This window comes from Topomyia yanbarensis, chromosome 3 (assembly GCF_030247195.1).
Source record: "Topomyia yanbarensis strain Yona2022 chromosome 3, ASM3024719v1, whole genome shotgun sequence".
Lineage (NCBI taxonomy): Eukaryota > Metazoa > Arthropoda > Insecta > Diptera > Culicidae > Topomyia > Topomyia yanbarensis.
Genome location: NC_080672.1, coordinates 295156390 through 295180305, shown reverse-complemented (window position 1 = coordinate 295180305; position 23916 = coordinate 295156390). Strand labels below are relative to the sequence as shown.

The 23916-nt window shown below is 40.5% G+C and overlaps 2 protein-coding genes across 2 annotated transcripts; both read right to left on the bottom strand.

The window, feature by feature from the left end:
- Positions 1 to 233: 233 nt before the first annotated feature.
- On the bottom strand, positions 234 to 1004 carry LOC131688005 (uncharacterized). The gene has a single exon (XM_058972129.1). It carries the CDS (start codon positions 1002 to 1004, stop codon positions 234 to 236), a length of 771 nt encoding a protein of 256 aa, XP_058828112.1.
- Positions 1005 to 1990: 986 nt separating this feature from the next.
- On the bottom strand, positions 1991 to 3670 carry LOC131688004 (uncharacterized). Its single transcript, XM_058972128.1, has one exon. It carries the CDS (start codon positions 3668 to 3670, stop codon positions 1991 to 1993), a length of 1680 nt encoding a protein of 559 aa, XP_058828111.1.
- Between the last annotated feature and the right edge of the window lie 20246 nt (positions 3671 to 23916).

The following is a 23916-nucleotide window of genomic DNA, read 5'->3' as shown; positions in this document are numbered from 1 at the left end:
GACAATGCTCGGGAGGGCACATTTTCCGCTGAGCTGAGCCTTCTTGTCCAGCATTTCGTCGTTGGGTTCGATTATAGTGAAGTTGGGATTGCTGACTTCTATTCGTGTCATGCAGCAACTGATGGGTTTTGCATTTGGCTACTTCCGTTTTCTCCCCCCTTTGGGGCGAAGGCGTAGGCTACCGTCCTAAATGGCTTTAGGTGGAAGGTCTTCTTCGTGCTCTGATATTTGGTTCACTGGCCTTCATTCGATGCTGATGTCGGCTTCTGGTAATTCGAGTGGTACTGGAGCCAATAGCCGAACATTGCGCTTGTACACGTTGGGTCCCACGCGAACCGTGGCGACTCGAACGATTCCGTCTGCACCCGGATGGATACTAGGCTAGGCCACATTGCTACGGGGTTGTTGTCATCTCCTATGAGGACAATTTGTCCAATTTCCAAATTAGGCTGCCGTTTGGTCCACTTGGCTACGCAGCGCAGGTGTTGCAAGTATTCATCTTGCCACTTGTTCCAAAATTGCAGGGTTTGACGCTGCATGCGCTTCCAGCGTATTGAAAGGTTCCCGTTTTCGATCAGTTTGATTGGGATGGGTAGAGCCGTCATGGGTCTCCCGATGAGAAAGTGACCTGGGGTTAGCGGCTGTGGCACGCTGGGGTCCGACCAGACCGCGGTTAAAGAACGAGAGTTCATTATCGCCGCAACCTGGTAGAGCACAGTCTGCAACTTCAAAATGTTGAAACAGGCTCCACGGGCTGCTGCGGCAAACAAGCTCTTCGCGACTTTGATATTACCCTCCCAGAGCCCTCCAAAATTGGGGCTTCTAGGTGGAATGAAGGAGAAGTTTATTCCCTTGTCCGCTGCAGTTTCAACCAATTTGTTCTGGAAATTCTCATCGTTGTAGATTTTCCGGAGTTCGTTGAGCTCTCTGCTCGCTCCGACGAAGTTTCTTCCGTTATCGGAATAGATTACCTCTGGCCTGCCGCGCAGCGAAGAAAATCTCATTAATGCTGCAATGAACGCATCGGCGGATTGGTTTTCCGCCACTTCTAGATGCACTGCTTTTGTAGAAAAGCATATGCATTGCATATGCATACGTATACCGTCGTCCTCGTCTTAGATCGACTCCGGTATGTGCAAAGGTGGATGATGGAGTCACTCTTGCTCTGGGTAATTGGCCCATTTGTTGTTGAAGTTTCCGGGGCCTAGCACGTGCGCATAAGATGCACTTGTTGATAACAGCTTAGGCTGTTTTTCTGAGGTTTCGCATCCAGTAATACTGCTGGAAATCTGCAATGATAGTATCCATTCCTGCATGGAGGTTTCGCCTATGAATGTGGTCCAACATAATTTTTCCGAAGCAGTGTTCTCGAGGGATTAGGATTGGACTTCGTTGATTTTGGGGCAGATCAGCGACGCTAAGTCTTCCCACGATCCAAATCAGTCCATCTTCGATGACAGGACTGAGATGTTGAAGAGGGCCTTGTTTGGTAGGAACCCCTTTATCTTCAAGGTGAGCGAATTCTTCCGGATAGCTGAGACGTTGAAGATGCTTGATGATCAGGCGTTCGCCAGCTTCTAACTCACTGGCATATTGGGTCCGTTTGAGGACTCCCTGATGATACCGCGACCCCGAATAATTGCAGATTTGGCCATGAAATTATTCATGGTCCGCTGAAGGAAGGCAAAGTGCTTTCGCGTTCGTCGAAATGAATTGTGATGAGGATACCTTGCTATTAGGTCCTCGGCTTCGATGGTGATGTTGTCGTTGGCAGAAGAACTAACAGTAGTCATATTTCTCTTTTCATGTTCAGTAATTTTCTCACAGAGATGCCTCTGGAGACTATATCCGCGGGGTTCTGATCTGTAGGAACGTAGTGCCAATCTCTGGAATTAGTGAGGTACTGGATCACGTTGATCCTGTTTCGCACATATACTTCGTTGTGGGGAGTGTTCGAGTGGATCCAAGCTAATACGATTTGTGAGTTGCATCAGAAGCAAGTGTTTGTGGCACGAGATGGTACAATTTTGCTGATTCGGGTCATCAGCTCTGCTAGCAGTTTCGCGCCTAAGAGCTCTTTCCGTGGAAGTGTGACGTCCTTCAGTGGAGCCACGCGCGATTTTGTACACAATAAATTCATGGATTCTTTTCCTTGCTCATCCTGGGCGTAAGCATAGATCGCACACCCATAGGCCAGGTTGGATGCATCGGAAAACCCGTGCAGTTCCAAGTGGACTCGATTACTAGGAATTACTTGGCGTGGTAACTCCAAGTCAGACGTTTTCTTAAGCTGCAGCCATTCATGTAGTGATTCAGAAGGAATCTTGTCGTCCCATTTTAATTTCACTTTCCAAAGTCCTTGGAGAAGTATTCTAGTGGTGATGATTATCGGTTGCATGATGCCTAATGGATCGTACAGCCTCAATATCTCTGAGGCTAGTTGCCGTTTCGTCATGCTTTCTATTGTATTTACCTGATTATCCGCGATGCAGCGGAATGTGTCGTCCTTTGGCGACCAAGCAACGCCCAGGGTTTTTATGATGTCATGATCTCCGATTCGTATTTCCTTCTCTAGATCCTGGTTCGACACGTCGGCGAGAATGTTGACATCATTGGATGCCCACTTTCGCAGAGGAAAACCTCGCTTCATCAAGGCTGATTCTACAGCTTTTCGTTTTTCCAGTAAGTGGATTGTAGAATCTTCCCCCATCACAAGATTGTCCACGTAGAAACATTGCTGAATGGTGTCTGCAATTTCAGACTGTTCAGGTCGAATTTCCTGTCCGACCTCGTGAAGTGCTCGGCATGCTAGGAATGATGATACCGCTTCCCTGTATGTTACCGTTTTCAACCGGTATGCTTGAATTTCCTCAGACGGTGATTCCCGCCAAAGGATGCATTGCAACCACGAGTCCTCCTCGTGAATGTTCACCTGACGATACATCTTTGCTATGTCAGCGGTGACCACCTTGTCGTGGCTTTGGAAATCCAACAGCAAATCAAATAATTCACGCCGAATCACGGGGCCACTGTGTTGGATATCATTAAGTGATAATTGTGTTGACGTTTTTGCGCTAGCATCAAAAACTACCCGCAACTTGGTTGAGGTTGAATCTGGCTTAATCACACAGGAATGTGGTATGTAGTACCCGATTCGGGAAGTGTCTCTAGGGTGGACAGCTTCCATGTGGTTCATCGAGAGATATTCCGCAAGAAATGCTCGATATTGCTCGTAAATTTCTGGGTGATAGGCTAGGCGCTTCTCCAGCGAAAGCAGTCGCCCTTTCGCCTGTTCGAAAGAATTGCCCAATAACTGAGCCTCGCGCTTTAGGGGTAAGCGTACTACAAATTTTCCATCTGGCCCTATGGTTGTATTTTTTCTAAAATGGTCTTCGCAAATATTCACGCTGTGGCAGGGCTTCGCTTCCGCAGAAGTCACCTCTTCCAGCGTCCAAAATTTCCTGAATAGAACTTCTAGGTTCTCACCGTTGTCATTGGCCTCTGGTATCGATTCGACTTTTGGCATCTTTATTGTATTCGGGTTGGCTGTAACAATCGCCACGGTAACCTGCCGAGGAGCTTGCAAAGAGGCTAATCCGCCAACTAGCCATCCAAGCGCAGATTCCTGAAATATGGATCCGCTGCCGAGGTTAATAGATCTAGGTGCCATAATTTGAAAGAAGACTCGGGATCCGAGTAAAATTTCCACTGGATACTTTCGATACAATCCAATTTTCGTTTTGCGATTATGTCTCCGTTTATTCCATTTAGGGTCAATAATGTCTCTTCATACGGTAAGTTGAAGATTAGGGCAGCATCCTCGGTTATGGTTTCGACCTGACTACCGGAATCTAGCAGGCACCTAATTTGGTACCATGCGTTAGCTTCCCTCACTTTTATGGTAGCGGCAGCCAGGAAAACGTAATTGTTATGCAGTCAATTCGAAGTGCTGGTTGAAGCCGTGGCCTGAGTAATCGATTCGTCGGTAATACTCTGCTTTTGATATAGAGCTTTCTCTGTGCTCTCTAGGTTTAGTAGAGTGTGGTGTCGTGCACCACATTCTTTGCAATTGACGCTGGAGGAACACTTTTGTGCAGGGTGTCTCCAGCCTCCCATCGTTGTTTGATGGACAACTTGTTGAAAGGGACACAGTAGAAAATGCCATATTCTTTGCCGCCACAAGAGAAACAATTATGTTGTTCCTTTTGGTTTGGAGCCTTTGGGGTTGAATCCTTCTTTGGGTTAGCAATGATCACTGCTGCAGTCTTTTGTGGGCGGGGCTTCTGCGAAGAATCTTCGAAATTTTGGTAGGCGAGTTGGTTGGCCCGCTTCTCCAACTCGGCCTTGAAATCTATCCATGTATATATTTTTTGAAGATCCAAGCCCTCTTCGAGCTTGGATAAAGTGGAAGCGTCTAGCTTACCTTTGACAGTTGTGATAATTAATCCGTTTGCGACGCAATCCAATACGTGGTTGCGCCCTCCGTTGATTTGATGAGCGGCATGGACTGTGGTGTCCACCGCGTCAATTAGTGCCAATATTCCCTTGGCACTGGGATTTGTCATGTTCTTCACTCGCAGTAGTTTTGTGACATAGCCTTCGAAGGCTATTCTGCGTTTGTAGAAACGCGCTTCTAACTTTGCCAGGCGTCGGCAAAGGAACTTCCTGAATTTTCCAATGCTTCGATGGAATTTTTTGCGGGTTCGAAGTGCTCAAGGCACTTGCATAAGAAAGCGAATTGATCCGCATCCTCGTTAAGCGCAGATATGCGCTTTTCAAAACGGCTCTTGAATGAGAGCCATTCTGTCGGCGATCCATTAAATCGTGGTAAGTCGATTCTTGATAGATGGTCTGATCGACCAGGGGGTTGCTGGATAGTCTGATCCAGCAGAACGTTAGGCTGGTTTCCTGGGAGAGCTGGTCTCAGTGCCTCGGCCAATTCTTCCAACGCTATCTTAGCGCCAAGATAAATGGTCATTAGGGGCTCCCTTCGAGGTTGCGCGCGCGACCTTCTAGTCCTTCCAGTTTTAGCAGGACACCAGAGGCCTGGTCATACAGGCCGTCCAATATCCCGATTGTTGTTTTCACCTGCACCAAAGAGTGGGGCAGCTCTTTTAGTTTCTTTGCGTCGCTCACTTTTTTTTCAAGCTATTTTCTAATGCATACAGCTGATTTTTAGTGACTTCCACCAACTCCAACACCTCTTCTTCTTTTCGCGGCATTTTGTTTTGTTTTGCATTACGCACTGCACTATGTTGGTGCTTACTACTATACTATTTTCACTACTCACTGTACCGCCAAGTTGCACGATTGGTCGTGATCTTCGCCGTCCACTAACCGCGAATTTTTCACTCGTCTTCGCACGGGCGGCGCTTGAAAACTTTTACACTTTACCGCGCACCACTATTAAATGCCCGGGAGCTAAATTATCGGACTCGTCTATTTATTTGCGCTCTATTCACCCAGCACGGGGCCACTGCACTTGAAACAGATGGGATTACAAGTTTGTTTTGTTCAATTAATTATGACCGATTGATCCACCAATTTACTTTCTACAACCGCTGCCTACTGGTGGCAGTAGGATTGATTTTTACGACTTTTCTTGCTCTCTTGGGTAATGCTCACAACACACGTGATTCGAGCCAACCGCAACTAGATACACTTTTTCTGGTTCACTACACTTTTCGCGTCGAATTGAACGGATTTGCACTTGACTTCTATCTGCGCAAATAAGGAGTGATCAGCCGGTGCTGATCACGTCGGGGTCGCCGAAAAATGAAAGTTATTTATTAGCTTCGGTCCCGCTCCCGCAGGGACCGTTGAACGTTGGGTTGAAATTAAAACTAAACTGAGGAATAGGCCCGCACTCTATTCCACTAACCGGACGTGATATAAAATCGACTTCTCCGATTGACAACAGAACAAGAACTGATCTATATTTTATTCAAATATTCTTACAGAGTTATTGTGTTTATGGTTGGCACCGTGTGCACCGCTTCATGGCTAGTCCTTCTTGGTGCCGGGTGCACCAGGATCGCTGACTAAGCGAGCGTCGGATGACGCCGCTCACCGTTTAGACCGCTACACAATGTTTTGATTTAGACGAACTCGTATCGTCGCGTCCTCCAGTTCCTGGATTCTTCTGGCGTTTCGCCTCCATCTCCGAATGATGATGGCAATAATAACTGCCAGCAACAGCAGACCGTCTATGGTGTATCCTGCTGCTTCGTGTGTGGATATCTCGTTCTCCACGGTGATATTGGAGCTCGCCTCGAATGGCCACATTGTTGTTGGTTGATGTTGCAATGAATGGCACCGCATTGTTGCGGTACGATCGAAGTAGACTCTGGGGTCAGGTTCAAATTGTTGAGTGCGCATTTCTCACCGAAACTGATGGGTTTGCATTTGGCTACTTCCAGGGTTGATTAAGTTTTTGTCCGTGAGGGGTCGTTTTTGTTCGATTATTTTGGTATCCAGAGGCATTGCCTCTGTTACCTTCTCTAAAATGCTGTTGATTGTTGCAATTATTGTCGTGATTGTTACGGTAGGCATTAAATTCATTCTGATTGTAGTACTCATTATTTTGGTTCCCACGGAAGTTTCCTCTCCCGCGGTAACAACCATTTCCGCGGAAGAAGCCGCGTCCGCCCGCACGACCGTAGCCTCTTCCGGGATTATATCTTCCTCTATTTTTGTATTTATTATGGGAACACCACAATGCTGTTCCGTCGTTGTTACCAAAAGTACTTGGAGAACACTCCAATGCATCTGATATTGCTTTATTTAGCGTGGTTGGGTTCATTGCTTTCAGTAAAAATTAAGTGGTTGGACTTTTAAATCCATCAATAAATTCTCTGACGGCTACGGGTTTCGCAAGATTACTTGCGGCGGCCTCGGTAGCAAAGGTACCTGTCGAGACATGAGCAGACGCTAATTTCGCTGATAATTTCTCAATTTCAACGCCAAAGTCTGAGATTGACTTCTGGTGCTGTTTTTGGGTTAGCATCTTATTTTCAACTGCTCTTGGGGTTAGTTTAACAGAAAATTTATTTTTAAGGGCTATGAAAACCTCAGCTAAGCTGGTGGCACAGTCTACTATGCCATGAGCAGCACACGATAGAGTGGTTTGCATAAGTTTTAGTAGGTCTTCCTCGGGAACTTCCTCGGAATAATCTTTTAAAAGTTCAATCGTGTTAATATAGCCTGATAGCGTAGCAGCCGACCCATCGAAAGGCTAAACCAGCTTCAGGGCGAGACTCAGCTTTTCGGCCATTTCTCCTCCTTCTGATCCTGAACTACTTAACACTTCTACGAATATGGCTTCTTCCTCTTCCGGCTCTTCTTCAGAGTCACTATGAGAATCAATATCACCAGGAATTGTTTCCTCTAGCTTAGGGCCCTTAATAACTAACATGAATTCTAGCACTATTGTTTTCAAATGTTTATATCTCGAAGTTAAAGGTTGGCGTAAGTCTGTACTGAGGTTCTTGTTACCTGTAGTTAGTATTCTTAACTGTTCTCTAATCTCTAATAAATTTAGAATTTTTGCTAATCTAGTTTTCCTTTTGTACGAATTTTTCTTTACTGAATTATAAATTATAAGTATCTGGTCATGTAACTCAAAGATTCTATCCATGGTCTACTTACATTTTTCTCTCATGTCGCAGAGTTTGGATAATTCTTCATTATTTGTTATATTCAACAAGATGGTTGGGGTTTTTTACCTAAAAACATGTTTTCTTAGTTACTTGTAATAGTTTTACCAGTTTACTTAGCTATTTTTATTGAGTTTCCGCTCCACGGTGTTAATCAGGTTATTTCGTAGGGTTATCAATCTCGCCATCATGCCCTAACGACATATAATAAAGAGACTGGGCTCTTAGGTCTCTTAAAAAAACTTTTTATTTCTTACCTCTTAGTCTAATGCACTTGATACACTTTAGTTATTCCTTTTCACTATTGTCAAACCTCTCTCTACACTCTAGAAACATTAACTGACTGTATCGCTAATCGATCGGTAGTCTTTATTCGTCCCAACTGTTGACTCGGCGCGTCGCGATGGGTCGTGACGTTGGCGGTGGCATGGTTGAGTCGATGCCACCTAAAGTGTGTAACTATATGTTGCATGACGGGCGCTCCGGCAGCAATATTGTACAGATGATCGATGATTGCTTTCCATGCATCGGCCTTGACATCCGTAAATCGTGAGCGGTTGCTCAATGCTCCTTTTATATCTCCCAAGCTCAACATGACCAACTAGAATAGCATGTTGTGACGAACGACTGTTCGGGAAGGTCATGTTGCAGTTGTCCTATTCTAAATTTTCTCTAGAGTTAGTCCTTTGTTAGCACATCCGTCAACTGCACTATAGACCTGGCAGTTTTCATGCGGTTTTTCTTCTCACGTATAGCATACATCTTTCTCGTTTCCACCACTAGTAGAATCACTAGTGCGCCGAAAATTAGCCACAGCAGGATTTTCTGCTCTTCGTGGAATTCCGTGTGTAATGTTTGAGTATTTATTACTGGCACTTGGGGATCACCAGTTATTTTTTCGATCTGAACCTATCGCATCGCTAGGTCGCATTTTGTCAATTATAACACTCTGATTGTCCGCACAAAGAATTTTCCTTTAAAAATCAACTTACCACTTTAACACTGTTTTCCTCAGTGGCGTTCTCACGCCCGGCTTTTTTGAGAAATCACACGATTTTTTCCACCATTGCATACTATCTCATCGTGTTTGATCGCAACCCGTTGAAGGTCTACAGAAGATTCCAAAGGTCTCTTGGAGGACGATCCCATGTTCTGACTGCGTGTTTATGGGGTTGTGATATTCCAAGCATGTACTCCCATTTGCCTACTGATCGAGACTGTCTTTCATCATATTTTAGTTTCCATACCTAGTGTGTTGCAACAGAAGGAGCAGGCTCGCAGCGTCATCGTTGACAGTTCATTGCTCGCAATACGATACGGGATGTTTTCTCGATAATGCTTACCAAGTAAACAATCACATCGCATTCCGATGAAACAAACTTGCAACTATTCTGCACCAGGCGGTGGCTAGGCCGGTATTCACCACACTATTCTAAGAACCGTTTCTTCGAGAGCAGTTATATTTATTTTGTGTACTATCTTGTTATGCCCTGTCAATATTTTTGCAGCGCCGTTGTGAACTATGGCAATGGGGTGTTTGTCCAGGCTTATGATTTCCAGGGATGCAAGGATTGGGGTGAAGGGAAAAAGGCTGGAAGTAGATTAGGAAGTATTTTATTAGTTCGATTAGTCATGAGGATATATGATGCGTGTAAATCATTGCCTAAGAATGTTGTTTTTTTTATATTTGACTTGCACATTTTCGCATTTTGTTCATTTGTGTAGTTACGATTTTCCTGTACATTTTGCTTTTTAAAATGCTTTTATGTTTGGTCTTGAAAATTTTGTCTTTTACAAATTCCGTTTGTCTTGTTCTAAGCTCATATTATATTGGAGGTTGTTGTATCATGGAAAGCTTTTCTGGTATGAATGATGTTTCATGATCTTATGGGTATCATTCAACCGTACTTGGAGAATTTGTCGATGCTTGATAGGAAATAATTATTATCTGTTTGATAAATGTCTATGTGTAGAATTTCAAAAGGGAAATTGGGAATGGGTGTTTCTTGTAATTGGATTACTAGGGGTTGTTGACCACATTTCGATCGATTGCAGAGATCGTAAATTAAGATCGCGCAAATTGACGGACTTTTTCGATTATTTTGAGAAAGCAGAATTTCCTTAAAATTTGCTGTTTATTCTCGTCTATTCGGCGGTGTGGTCTCTCGTGGGTATCTTCGATATTTTTTGTTGCTCTTCCGGGTCTGTTATATCTTCAGGAATTTTTTGAGTAAATCGTACATATTGTACTAATGCATATTTGAGTTCGTAAATGTTATTTAATGCAGACTCACGGCTAAGAATAGTATCGAACGCTGGTTTGGTAATAGTATTCGCTTAAGTACCAGAGTCAATGAAGAATATAACTTCGACCTCCGCAACTTGTGTACGTATGAATGCATCGCTTTCAACAGGCTTGGTTAACTGCAAATTTGTGTTAACCATAAGAACGCGTTGCCATCGGATTCCATCAACTTCGTTCCACGATTGGTAGTTTCCTCATTTATCGATTCGTTGCTCATGCTACCAACCAACAAAAACAACAGTCAGTATTTACTTCGTTTGCATATATTTCTTGTAACTAGCAAATGTATAATCTCTTCAACATTAGGTGTTTTCTATGACGTACTACCAAATAAAATGTATTGAAAACATGAAATATGTCTACTTCAATCGCAACCAACATTAATGTCATCTTGAATTCAACAGTGTTTAGTACTATTTTTCTCATGCATTAACTTTTAAAATCTTCGTTCGTTGATATCTTGTCTTCTTCCTCTTTCTTTTCATCGGGCTTAAGAACAACTACTATTTTCGCTTTTGGATCCTCTTCTTCCTGGTTCCAACGTCGCTTCATAGCGTTCGATGCTCCGGATTGTGTTGAACATGCCCGCACTATATACCTCTGCGGTTATAAACTCTACTTTGTCGATTACCGGACAATCAGATGGCGTATGATAATTGCTGTGACATCTCCAGCATATTGAAGTTCGAGAACCACCGCGATGGCCAGCGACTTCCCGCCTAGCGAAACTTCTCTCATTGCCACGAAATCTGAATCGCTGCTCTTCGCCTTGCCTGCCGCCCGAATAGTTTAATCCACGCTGTCTTTGCCCAAACTGCTGATGGGGGCGAACATTTATTATCGCCATTAGGGCAACCTCTTGACGCTGCTGGTTCCTTTGAAATTCCTCCTCGTTGAATTTTTCAATTTCGCGGTCTCGAACTAAATCCTTAAGGTCCTTAAGCGGTCCTTGATTGACCCAATTCCTGTCGGCCAGCACTCGAATTCCACTGTCATTAGTTCCCTTAGTGATGGGTCGAACAATCGCTTCCATTTGCTCATCATCTTTGTACCCGCACAATTTGGCGGTCGCACCTACTCGCCTAACGAACCGGATGTTACTTTCAGCGGTTAGGGTTATGTTAATTAGCTTATTTCTTTGCAGCAAAACGGTATGTTTTTGATCCGAAATATCCACTAAAACGCGCAAGAGCATTGGAAAACAATGCTGTCTGTTCATCCGGCAGTATTATTGCAGATTTCCAACAACTTTATACCGGCTTTTATCTTAAAAATTCCCATTCTGGTACGTTCATCTGATACGTTGATAAGATCCAGAGAGGTTTCAAGCACATCTCTCCAGTGCTCATATGGCTATTTGTCAATGGTTTACATTCCGGTATATTTGAAGTGCCTAACGACATATTGCACATAGTCGTCACTAAACGCGATTCGTTAGCTGATATACATGAAGGATTCTCTCGAACTGTACTTGATCCGGCACGCTGAAAATCATCTTCCGATCTAGACACAGACATTGATTGTACTAGTTGTTTTTTTCTGTCGAAACTTTCTTCAATTCTGTCCGGAGTGATTCATTATCTTCTCTCGTGGTCTTCAACTCATCGAGTAATCTCTTTTTCCACATCATTTTTCTGAAAATATGCAAAAGGGCATGTATTAATTTACTTTGCTTGGCTTTTTTAGGAAGGATCATTGAAACACTTATACAATAAATTAGATTTCTTTTTGAGAAAAGCTTGATTTTTTTGACCCGACGAACATGTATTGTTTCACCCTTTCCGTAAATTTTCAACATTTCAGGTACTCCGTTTCCTTCATCGCAGTCCTTATTTAAAACGCTCTTGTCATTGGAGTCCTTTTTCACTTGACTCGGTTTTAACTTTGAATTGGCAATTCCGCGTTTTTCATCGGAACCCTTTTCTTATCAACCAACTGTCTTTTTTCCAATCTAACCAAAAAAATAACTGTCTACTTTCTTTGCGATTCTGCCTTTTTCATCAGAATCCAAACACAAATTCCACTTTTTTCATCGGAATCCTTCTTTTAAACCAGTTGTTTTAACCAAAAAATTCTTTCCATTTTTTTAGGATTCTGCTTTTAGAATCCAAACGCAAATTCCGCCATTTTGCATCGAACCTATTTTGTACCAATTAACGCTCTTAAGCTAGATCTGAAATATTTAAAAAGCGGCATTCACAGTGCATATATTTTCGCTTTTCTGTTTGAAAATCCAGCCAGCTACGTTCCGCGCACTAAAACGGGAGACATAACTGCACAAGTTGTCGTGACCGGAGGATGGATATCAAACCATCTCTACGGAATATTTTTGCATTTCCCCGGAAAATTCACAATTATTTTCGGATATTTGAAACACTTACACGACACATCCGTTATTGAAATTAGTCTTGTGTATTTTATAGTTACTCTAAGCATATAGACTGGCGTTCAAGATTTACACAAGCTGGGATTGTTCTGTGACGTTATCATCTTCTTTCAGGTTACTTTTAAACACAATCATTTGTATCATTTCAAATACTTCATTCTTTCGCTACAAGTGACACCGAAAATGTCAGACGAACCAAAAGCCCATTCATTCAATGCAGATTTTCATTCGTGTCCGATTATTCCACGAAGCGAACGTGCAAAAACCAATCAAACGGATGAAATAGGCCCTGGTACGAAGTAAGCGATGATAATTATTTTATATGCTTTACCAATATTTGAAAAAAATTACCTAAATAAATTAGGCTTTACACCAACCGACATAACCCCACAAAATGAGCCGGATGAACTTCGTTTGACAATTCTCGGTGGTTTGTTTACATGGAAGTTACGTGAGTTCGAATGTAACGGATGAGCACCCGTTGCACTCGCACTCAGAATTGTCAAACATGAACTTCATTCATCATGAGTTCATTCGTGTCGTCATCTTGTAGAACTTAATAGTGAAATGAATATTACTGTATGCTTTCAATTAGGTTTTTTACTGGCACAGTTAACCTCACTTTTCTTGACAATTCGCTTGTACTGTTTACATAGACTTAGAAAAATTTGTGGACGACTAGATTCGCTCGAATAACATCGTAAACAATTTTTCTAAATCCATGTAAACAGTACAAGCGAACTGTCAAACATGAACACTTAGTTCATTTGTGACGTCATAAAGTATTCAATTGAATGAATGACATGTATTTTTGAATGAATATTTTTTCTATTCATTACGAGTCGCATCAGGTTCATTTTCAGTCGTCAATAGAAAGCTTCGATTATTTTTAACTCTGTTATATAGTAATGATTCATTACTCTATAAGGCAAAAATCGTATACAATCACTTGATTTTGTTAAACGATACGCACAAAAGTCAACCATGTAACATAATGCTTTTGGTTCTAACGATGGTGTTAGAGCTATTATTGCCTTTTTCAAAAGGAAAGTAATGAAATCGACATTTACTAACAGTTGACAGACCCGTTTGTACTTGCCCATTAGTCTAGAAGTATGCTGAAATAAAGAATACTAGTAAAAAACAGCTTTCTGCATTTTGACAGGTTATATAAATTTTGCGTTCAAACTGTAAAGCAAAGTAAGTAAATCTTTAAAAGCTGCTAGTGCCCCCGGGTAGAATCAGTTACGCACCCCCATCAACACATTGTAATCCCTAAAAACATAGAACTGGACCTACTTATGGTTTAATAAATTGGAAAGTTATATGCGTATATTTACTGTTCTCGTTTCTGAATGACCGCAATTTAGTCAGCATAAATCACAACAACAAAATACTACAATAAGATTCAGTAAAACCGTTAAACCGTAGTCTCTCATTATATCCTAGCTACTAGACTTCAGAAATACGAATCAATGCAATCCCTTTCGTTTAAGAGTAAAACCTTTTTAATCATGAAGTTTAGTGATTAATAATACACTATGAAAAAAGATCGATATAAATGAAAGTTATAAATGTTAACTGAATTGTGATATTTAATAAAAAGAAGTGATTCGAATTACGAGTAGTTGCGAGAGACGACAGATTTAAATGTAGAAATGGGCAACACAACACAGTAAAAATAATCAAACGCAGAAGAGAGTAGCGAAAAAACTATCAAGAACACCAGATGCATACACCTAAAGCACTATTTAGACTCTCGGTGAAAATGAACGTGAACATGTGTTGAATACCTTCCATTGTTCACGGTGGAAGACGTCGTGAACAGTTTCATCAGCGAACACCGATTTCACGCTCAACTGGCAGTTTACAGTTTGTCAGAATGCAATTTGGTATTCGAAGGTGAACGTTCACCGTGAACAGCGATGACATTTATATTCACCACTCCGCATCAATTCCGCCGTCGTCGCGTTTACACTCCCGGTGAACAAGTGAAATATCCACTGCGAACATATTTCACCGTGGAATATTTAAAATGATCGGGGAATACGAATATTATTACATTGGTTCAATTATATCGAATAATTGTGCATGGATTCTCTAAGTATATTAATGAACTATTGTTTAGTTCCATTTTCATCAATTTCTATGCACTAATAAGTGAGATATTGGAAAAAACAATTTGGTTCGCATCGAGTTCACGTTCATTTTCACCGAGGGTGTAAATAGGCCTTAAAAAAAGAAATATTCTGCTGATTTTTTTTCAAAACAAAAACATACGAAGATTGTTGTTAAAATTCTAAGCAGGATATGCTCTCCACAATCGATTCAGTTTTTATTTGCCTCATCAGCTTGCTTGTTGTACATTATCAGGTAGAGTTCGAAGCAAGTAGAATTTCAGTTATTACCCCAGCTTTATACCACGTACATCGAGTGGATACTTCTGCCATATTTAGCCATTTGTGATTGCCCAGGTGTATGCAAAACTTTTTAAGGATCAACTAATCGGAAGAATACTTTAAACTAAATGGCACCGATCAGAAAGGGTCTTCGATGACTTGCGCACCAAAACCGTAAAAAAAGTAAAAAACAAACGCCTGGCATGTTGTGACCTGGATTGTGACAAATCATTCATATTCAAGTTATGTCGTACTCGTTGTCGTTATAGAGCAGATTTTACAGTCCCTTTTAAAAACTTAAAGCGCTATTCTTGTTCGCAACGCGTAATCTATTTAATCAAATTATAATGCGAAAACCTCTTTTCCAATCGGTCCTGTGTTGTTGCTCTTTTTTATTACCTTCTGCCAACATCAGAAGCAGAACATAGATAGACTTTCCTCGCCAGAGCAATGAAAAAAAACATATAAAACACAAATTGACAGTGTGCAGAAAATTGAATACTTTGCGTCGAGTGCTTACCATTTAAATACATGTATAGAATAAAGTTGAGATAGTTTGAGTAAAGAGCGAACAAGTTGTTATTGCAAATATGTGATTGAATGGAAAAAAATATTAATTGAGCTTGGCTTGCGGGTAATTGTATGACGTGACGTGAAGCATCCACAACGTATTTTATTCTTTTGGTGATGAGAAAAATTGATTCGCCAGCAGATTTGCGTACATTTGTGAACTTCGTGTTTTAAAGGTAACGACTATAATGGATACATTAAACATTATTTAAAGTAACTAGCGTAGCTAAATCGAAAATAAATTAATATGATCGAATAAAATATAAAATAACAATATTCCAATCAAGGTTGTTTTTTTCTGAGAGTATTATATCACCTGTCCAAACTAAAAGGCATCCAAGGTAAGTTTGTGCAACCTCTGGTGCAATGCAGTAGTTTAGAGTTGTTTCAGGGTGAACGGTGCGGTGAATCAACATGAAATGCCTCGTGCATGCATATCAGGAAGTATAGTTCAATTAGTGCATGTTATACATGTCGATGTAAAGTGCCTTTCCTGTTGCATTCGCACTAATTGACAAACATTGAAACGTCTTCTGTCAATCCATTGGAATCAGTGGCGGATCCAGGGGGAGGGTCTTGGGGGCCCGGACCCCCCCCCCCCCCCCCGAAAATTTTTAAGACACAAGTGAAGCCGAAACTTGTCTTGGCTTAGCAGGCCTATGCGAAAGCACTATGCTATATTTCACCCTAAGGAGGAAAATTTGGTGTGTCTCATCGGCATAAACAGAACTTCTGCTCGAACGGGACATCACGTTTGATCAGTCGTTTGATTGAAACACATAGTGTGTTTTAGTTTTAAGGGATTTGCGTCAAGCCGGCGCTAATCTATTCCGACAATGTGTTAGTGTCGGTTTCTGATGAGGCGAAGCCGAAACGCAACATAGTATGAAATAAGGATTTGTGCCCTCCTGTACAAAGACTGGTTTTTACCAACAAATTTTCCCCCTAGTGAGAAATTTTGGTTTTACCAAATTTTCCTCCTTAGGGTGAAATATAGCATAGTGTTAAAATAGTTTCTATTTTAAATTCATTCCAAGTTCAAAATCATTCCAAACTAGATTCGATTACCAAACCCGATTTTAATTAAATGAGGGTATTTCATATTACGTATTGCACAATGAACATTTACTCGAGTACTTTTTCAAATGGACGTAAGTAACAATGAGAGATACTCTTTGAGGTCTTTCTCTTCTGTTCATTACTCGGCCATTTCAACATTTACTACTCTACTCTTTGCATAATATTGTAGTAAAAACCGTCGGCTTTCGATATGTACTGGAAAATTAGTACAAAGTGTTGTAACGACGTCGTAATAAACGAAAGAGAAAGTAAACAAAGAGAGGCTCTCAATGTTACCTACGTCCATTTGAAAAAGTACTCGAGATTTCAAAGTTGAAATTTTGGACCCCCTCCGAATTTTTTTCTGGATCCGCTCCTGGTTGGAATAGATCATATCGAAACACAATGAAATCAACAGCAAATCACTTCAGTTTGGAATGCGTTAAAGATCAAAGTTCACAATAGTTAATGAAAGAAAAAAACTTTCTCTTTTGTTTACAGCCAACATCTGTGGTTCACGAGTAAACGGTTTGTCTAGAAAGTAGATACAGAATACTAGATTTGGATTGTCGCTGGCATCAATGGTAGGTACATCATTGTTTTGATTCCGGGATATACCTGTCAAATAGGCCAAATAAAAAATAGTGAAAATATAATCCTCTATCGTCGATTCATAGCGACGTATCATTTTGGATCCTTTTAGCCAGCAACACAATGGCCATTCTTGGCTGATGTATTTTCACTCATTAGAATGCACAAATTATCTAAACCTGTACTGAATTTTGATGAATTTTTATTTCCTTGTGCGGTATATACAAACTCTTTCATTTCATAACAATAACAGTCGAAAATTTACACCGAGAAAATTCGTTATATTGAATATATTGATTTCATACATAATTTTTTGCAATTTGTAGTAGAACATAAAAATTATCTGTCACACATAGATACCACCATGCGAAAATTAATGAAATTATAATAGTATGCTACATAGAAATTTGTTTCATAGCAGATATCTCATCATTTTTCTGTTTGCCTATTGTTTGTTCTGCTGTAAATTTTATGCATTGAACATTTTCGGTTTTGAATGCATAAAAATCACAGCAGAATAAACGAAACTGAAATGAAAAGGGTAAACTCTACATTTTACTGATTTGAAGTTCAACTAAACGGTTTGTGGTTACAAGCAGGCCATATTTTTCTGCGTGTACCAAAAGTGCGGACCAAAGACTTTAACTAGAGAGACTTTCGATACCTTGACAGAAATATACCGAAAGCAAAACAAACATGTTCCGAGACGAAAACAATGGGAACACCAGCGTCAATCCTAATCTAGTGTTCTGTATCTACTGTCTGGAATGTCTACTCAAAGTGAATTTTGACAGTTTGCTTATACGCCCTAAGCATTCAGGCTACAAAAAGCACAGTGTTGCACAGTGGGACCAATGTGGTAAAGCTAAGGTGGGGAGCAAGTCTCCCTTTGATAGTGTACGTAAGCCTAATAAGTAAATAATCAGCAAGTTAAAATGTGTGACGTAGAAATGAATGTTGGTCCAAGGGATGTAATACGAAATTGAATATAATTTATTTTGTTTATCGGTATTTACCGATTGCAATTTAAAATATTTCTTTAGAAGGTATAAAACTAATTGATTCTCTGATAGATATGGCATATAATGAACTAATTATTGAATAATATTAATATGTTTTAGTTAAAAATCGATTTTCCAACTTTATAAGACTTGTGGGCATTTCGGGTAGAGTTTCTATATGGTTTTGATAAAAAAGTTGTGTACGTTAGATGTTTTTATTGTTAGTTAATAATGTGAATCAGCTGTCGAGATTTTTTTCGTATCACTGCACTGCGTTCATCGATACCTTTATTGTTATCGCCAACTGCATTGCGTCGATTTCGGTTTAAATTTTTGTATTTATGCATTTTTTGTTCCTGAATCGTTTTTTGTAGATGCCTGATTCGTATATTTATCCGTTTTTTTGTGTATTCATTAATAACACGCTCAGGCACATCAGGAAATTCTTTTCGTAGTTTCCGAATTGTGCGTTCCCGGACATTTTTCGGGTTCCTGAAGCCTGGCTCGTTTAAACCCTCGCCGGTATCATGCATCCATGTGAAACAAGAGTCCATGCGATCAGCAACTTCCACCCAATCGCTCGAAGGTTGCATTAATCCACCGTAAGACAAATCTTCAACGTAGTTTTCTTTGTTAAATCCATCTTCGGTATCCTCTAATCAACGCGTATAATCTCCCATATTTGGAAACTCTTTCACCATTGTACGAGCCATGTATCCAAAAGCATATTGCATACCATCCAATTCTTCTAGGGAACGATTTTTCGGTGTATACTCCCAAGATTCAACATCATCTTCATCGTTGAACATATCTTCGGACACGGTACTTGAATTAGTAGGGATTTTTTTTGTCTAAACACCTTAGTAATCAAATAATCTTCCTCCACAAATATGTTGTCCGTATTTTGATTCCTTTTCAACTGAGCGGTTAAATTTTTACCAAGTATAACTAAACGAAGCCGATCTAATGCTTGAAGAGGTGAAGGATGATCGTGCGTCCCACCGTTTAGTCTTAATATAGCGAAGAGGTTTTCAATGAAATCTTGGTTTAACTTGAAAGTCATTAAAAATGAAATATCGTATACTTTGTGCATAAGGATGAATAGTTGTTTAACAGATATAATCGAAACCAATACAGCCTTTTGAAATATCTACAAATAAATAGTTACGAAACATTACTCATGACCATATATCAATTATGTGAAAGTACCTGAAGATGGGATGCTGCAGGTAACGAGTGTTTACTCAAGGTTCTTATGTTTGTCATCATGATGGCCATGTTGTCCAGAATTTTATTTTGGATGGTTAAATTTTGACCGTAGCATTTTTATTGGGTACTGATTGATATATTTGGTGGGAGTTCATTACATCAAACCATGAGTTAACATTTTCGATGATTCCCGCCAGTAAAATCGCTTCCTCGTATTCTCCAAAATGTCGTCGAATATTAATTGCTGTCGAATGACTTAATAATTCAGCAGCTAGCCGTACATTTTGTCTTTCCGCACCAGTGACAGAAACGTGCTTCACTGTCAGTTTGAACAATGAGTTATATTCAATCATATTTGATTCGCACACTTGTGGATCAAACGGCATTTTTAGAGTAGAACCTTTCTTAATTAATAATAGAAGAAACTTCTTGGTTATCAGCTTTCCTAAAAAGTGCACATATATATTAAAATTTTGCAAACGAATATCTTTGATATTATGCACAATACCAACCCTTATAATAGAAACCGTGATCCAGTAGCCAATTTCTGATTAACTTTAGAATGTGTGGAGCGTCCGGAAAGAAAAAACACATTTTCATTTGTAACTGGATGTTTCATTGCGGTTAATTCCTTTGTGTAATCAACACCAACTTCTTTCCAAATTGCCATATTACCTCCTCCACAATCATGTACATTGGCGACAACTGTGAACCCAATTGCATACAATCGAGAAATTAGATCATCCAGAATTGTTTTAGACATCTGTCGATCAAAATCAGCGAAAATAGGTTGCTTCCATTTTGCGAACAGTCCACGAGCGGATACAACTTGCAACTCTTTGTGCGGCCCGAGTATGTCGTCGTTCCTTTTATCATGCTCAACAGTAGCATTCACTGACATTTCATCAAATCCTAGAACAACTACTCGCTCACGTTGCGACATGTGTTTTCCGGCGATTCCAAGCAAAGTTAAAACATCGGTTAGAACACCGCGGCGCATATTTACACACGATGCCCATTCACGAAGGCTTCGTAGACACGGTAAGGGAATTTTGAAATCTTTGCGAACGATTTCATATCCAGGTTGGCTGTGATATCTGAAATAATAAAAAACGTAGTAAATCATTGTATTACTATATCATGTCATAATTTCTAAAACATAATTTTACCTCAAAGAGAATGCAATAGCGATCTCCTCTAAAGTCCAAACTACCTTCTTCTTCACGCCTAAGATCAAGTCAACTTGGTTTGGAGTAAAAATCCGAAGAAAAGCAGAGCGCACACGATCCTGAACGAATTTTTGAGTTCAAGTATTTGCTTCTCATTGTTGATTGCCTGGATACTTATTTGTTTTTGTAGAGACCGGATTATTGTATCTTTAGCTCGTAACTAAAAGTGTAAATATTAGAGAAACCACTATTCAATTAATCAGTTGGATTCTACCTGTGATCTCAGCCGTCGGATTACTCGTTGATGTTCGTTTACCACTGAATGCAACTCTGTGATCGTATGCCATTTTGGTAACTTCCTCCGCTCGGCATTTGTGCGACTAATTGCGCTCGATGCTGCAGGGACAAAGGGCTCAATAGCAGTGTTTGGGTCCAGTCGTTCATGTTGTACTTCAGATTCAATAATCTGCACGGCATTACAAAGCGCTTCTAATCCATTTTCAAATCTTTCGTTGGATTGTTTAAAGCGGGAATCTGATGCAACGTTTATATTTCCATTATCTGCCTCTGTCGCAGAAATGCCATCGATGAAAACTAAACGTTCCACTTCGCTGGTATTATCATCACTGCTCAGTAGCGTACTGTGCAACACAGGAACGAAGATTTCATCTGTGCGCTCATTTGAGTTGTTAGCTTTCTGTACACTGATTACAGAATCGTCGTTTCCCAATTGGTTTTGGAGCAATTCTGAAACACGCTTTTCCATCTCTGCAGCAATTCCAACGAATATCGGACTTCTCTCTGTCGTATCATGGTAATCCAGCAGCTCCGCAACCAAAGCACACTGTTCTTTGCGAGCGACTCGTTTTGACCGTGCAGATGCATTTTCTGGAAGAGGTGTACGTAACAACGGCACGGCTGGAAAATTTGTTCGAGCATATTTGATACTAGTAAGAATATGATATTATTCACCTTACCTTCTTAAGAGAGAGTAGCTCGCGAGTTTTATAAATATCGGTTTTCGTAATCAGCTGCACTAAAATGCAGCGAGCAAACGTACATCGTCGCTGTTGTGCTATCTTATGACAAGCGCCATTTTGTACATTTCGAGAAAAACGATTTTTAAAGTTTGAGATTGAATATCTTGAAACTTATAAATGGTATAAACAATTCAAAGAAGACAAATGATGCTTCTATCTATTTTGCATTAATCTCTCAAATATTACGAAAATCGGTTAACTACATTGCGAGTTTTCTTTAAAAATGTAAACAAAAGTCGGTCTCACACGTGTCATAGGTGTGTATTGATGACAAAATTTGTATGGCATGTCATAATCGTGCATGGAAAATTGTATTGTAAGTAGTACCAGTAATTTTGAAATCCTAGAACCACCCGTACCGCTAATGAAATTGGATCGTCATCATCATCCGTTTGTTTTGACCATTAAGACTCTTTACGGTTCACTAGTGATTGACGATGTAGAAGTGTGGTATGATTTTAATCAATGCGATTATGTCGAGCTAAATGCGAGAATCTCAAACATCAATTGCATTGAAATATTATCACTGGGTACTCTCGACGAGGCTGTGGACAGGTTTTATCGTGAATAGGACTCAATTTTTCAACAACACGTGCCTCTGAGAAGGCGAAAGCGCCGTTGCACAAATAAACGCCCCTGGTGGAACGATGAACTGCGCAATCTGCGAAATCGGTTAAGGAAGGCTCGTAAACGATTTTTCCGGACAAGAAGTGAAGATGATAAATCGTTTGTGCGAGATTTAGAGCGACAATTTCAATCATTGAATGCATATTGCTTTCTATCATACGTTTCACGACTTGAGAGTAACATGAAGGACGAGCCGAAGCAATTTTGGGCTTATTTGCGGAACAAAACATCCACCTGTGGTTTTCCTGAAAACGTGAACTACCGTGACAGGACCTCAACGACACCTGCGGAGTCAGAAAATCTATTCTCGTCTTTCTTTCAAAGTGTGCTAAGTAATAACCAACCCCTTTGTCTGAATCGTACCTGAGTAGTCTGCGGACGTTCGCCTTGAATTTGCCTGTAACATCTTTTACCGAACGCGAAATGTACACCAATCTACGTGGTGTTGACGGTTCAAAGGGACCAGGATCGGACGGAATACAACTATGTTTCGTCAAGGAATGCTCTTCATAGTTAGCTGTACCGATATCCATGCTTTTCAATCGCTCTCTCGGTGAAAGTATTTTTCCCGCCAAGTGGAAGGAGGCTTTAATAACACCAATTCATAAAGCCGGTAACGTCCATGACGTCATAAATTACAGGGGAATTCCAATCCTGAGCTGCCTCCCAAAAGTTTTTGAAAGTAGCTCTTAGATATTCTCTACCCTGCAGTAAAACACATCATCACTACAGATCAGCATGGGTTTGTTAGAAAGCGCTCAACAACGACGAACTTAATGAGCTATGTGTCAACGCTGATTGATAAATTAGAGAAACGACAACAAATTGATGCAGTGTATGTAGATTTCTCCAAAGCCTTCGATCGCCTTCCTCATCAGCTAGCTGTTGAAAAGTTGAGGCGAATCGGATTTCCGGACTGGCTGACCAATTGGATCTTCTCGTACCTTACAAACCGCAGTGCATCTGTGCGACTTGGAACTGTGCTTTCAAACCCATTGGACATCACATCGGGCGTACCTCAAGGGAGTCACCTTGGACCTCTTCTCTTCGTGCTCTTTGTGAATGACATTTGCAGCGAATTGACATCGTGTAAGGTGATGTACGCAGATGATCTGAAAATTTATCGCATCATAACAACTCTGGTAGATTATTGTGCACTTTAGATGGACATAGATAGGATCATGAGTTGGTGTGATAGAAACGGAATGACTATAAACATTCAGAAATGCAACATAATCACATTCACACGAATACTCTCGCCAATTACGTTTGAGTATGCAGTGAGCGCTGCCCCAGTAAAACGAGTTTCATCAATCAAGGACCTTGGTGTTATACTTGACCGTAAGCTATGTTTCATCGAACACTTCAATGCAGTAACTGCTAAAGCCTATGCAGTACTAGGACTCATCAAACGAAACACGCAAGATTTCATCGACGTCTACTGCCAGAAGGCACTGTACATCAGTCTGGTACGCAGCATTCTAGAGTATGGAGTTATCGTTTGGGCCCCGTATCACACCGTACACATTAATCGCATAGAACGGGTGCAAAAGAGCTTCGTCCGGTATGCCCTTCGACGGCTTCCCTGGCGAAATCGATTGGAATTAAATAAGCTTTTTACACAAAAAATTCAATAACTCTGTATCGGTTGAGATTTGATGGTATGTGTAGAACGATTTTTTGCACCAAATATGACAGTAAATCACCCCTCGAGAGATTCTTACTCATGAACCAAACACCCTGTATATGGTTTATATTTTCTTATAGAATTTTTTTACGCTGAATTGCTTGTTTGGGTATAAAAATATTACAAAATAACTTTACTACTTAGTAGGGTGGCTCAAAAGTAGTTTTATAATGATTTTTTCAATAGTAATTATGATAAACTGAATTAATTTTCCATAT

Coding starts and splice junctions, on each gene's coding strand:
- LOC131688004 (XM_058972128.1), bottom strand. CDS start 3,670: ATGGCACCTAGATCTATTAACCTCGGCAGCGGATCCATATTTCAGGAA.
- LOC131688005 (XM_058972129.1), bottom strand. CDS start 1,004: ATGAGATTTTCTTCGCTGCGCGGCAGGCCAGAGGTAATCTATTCCGAT.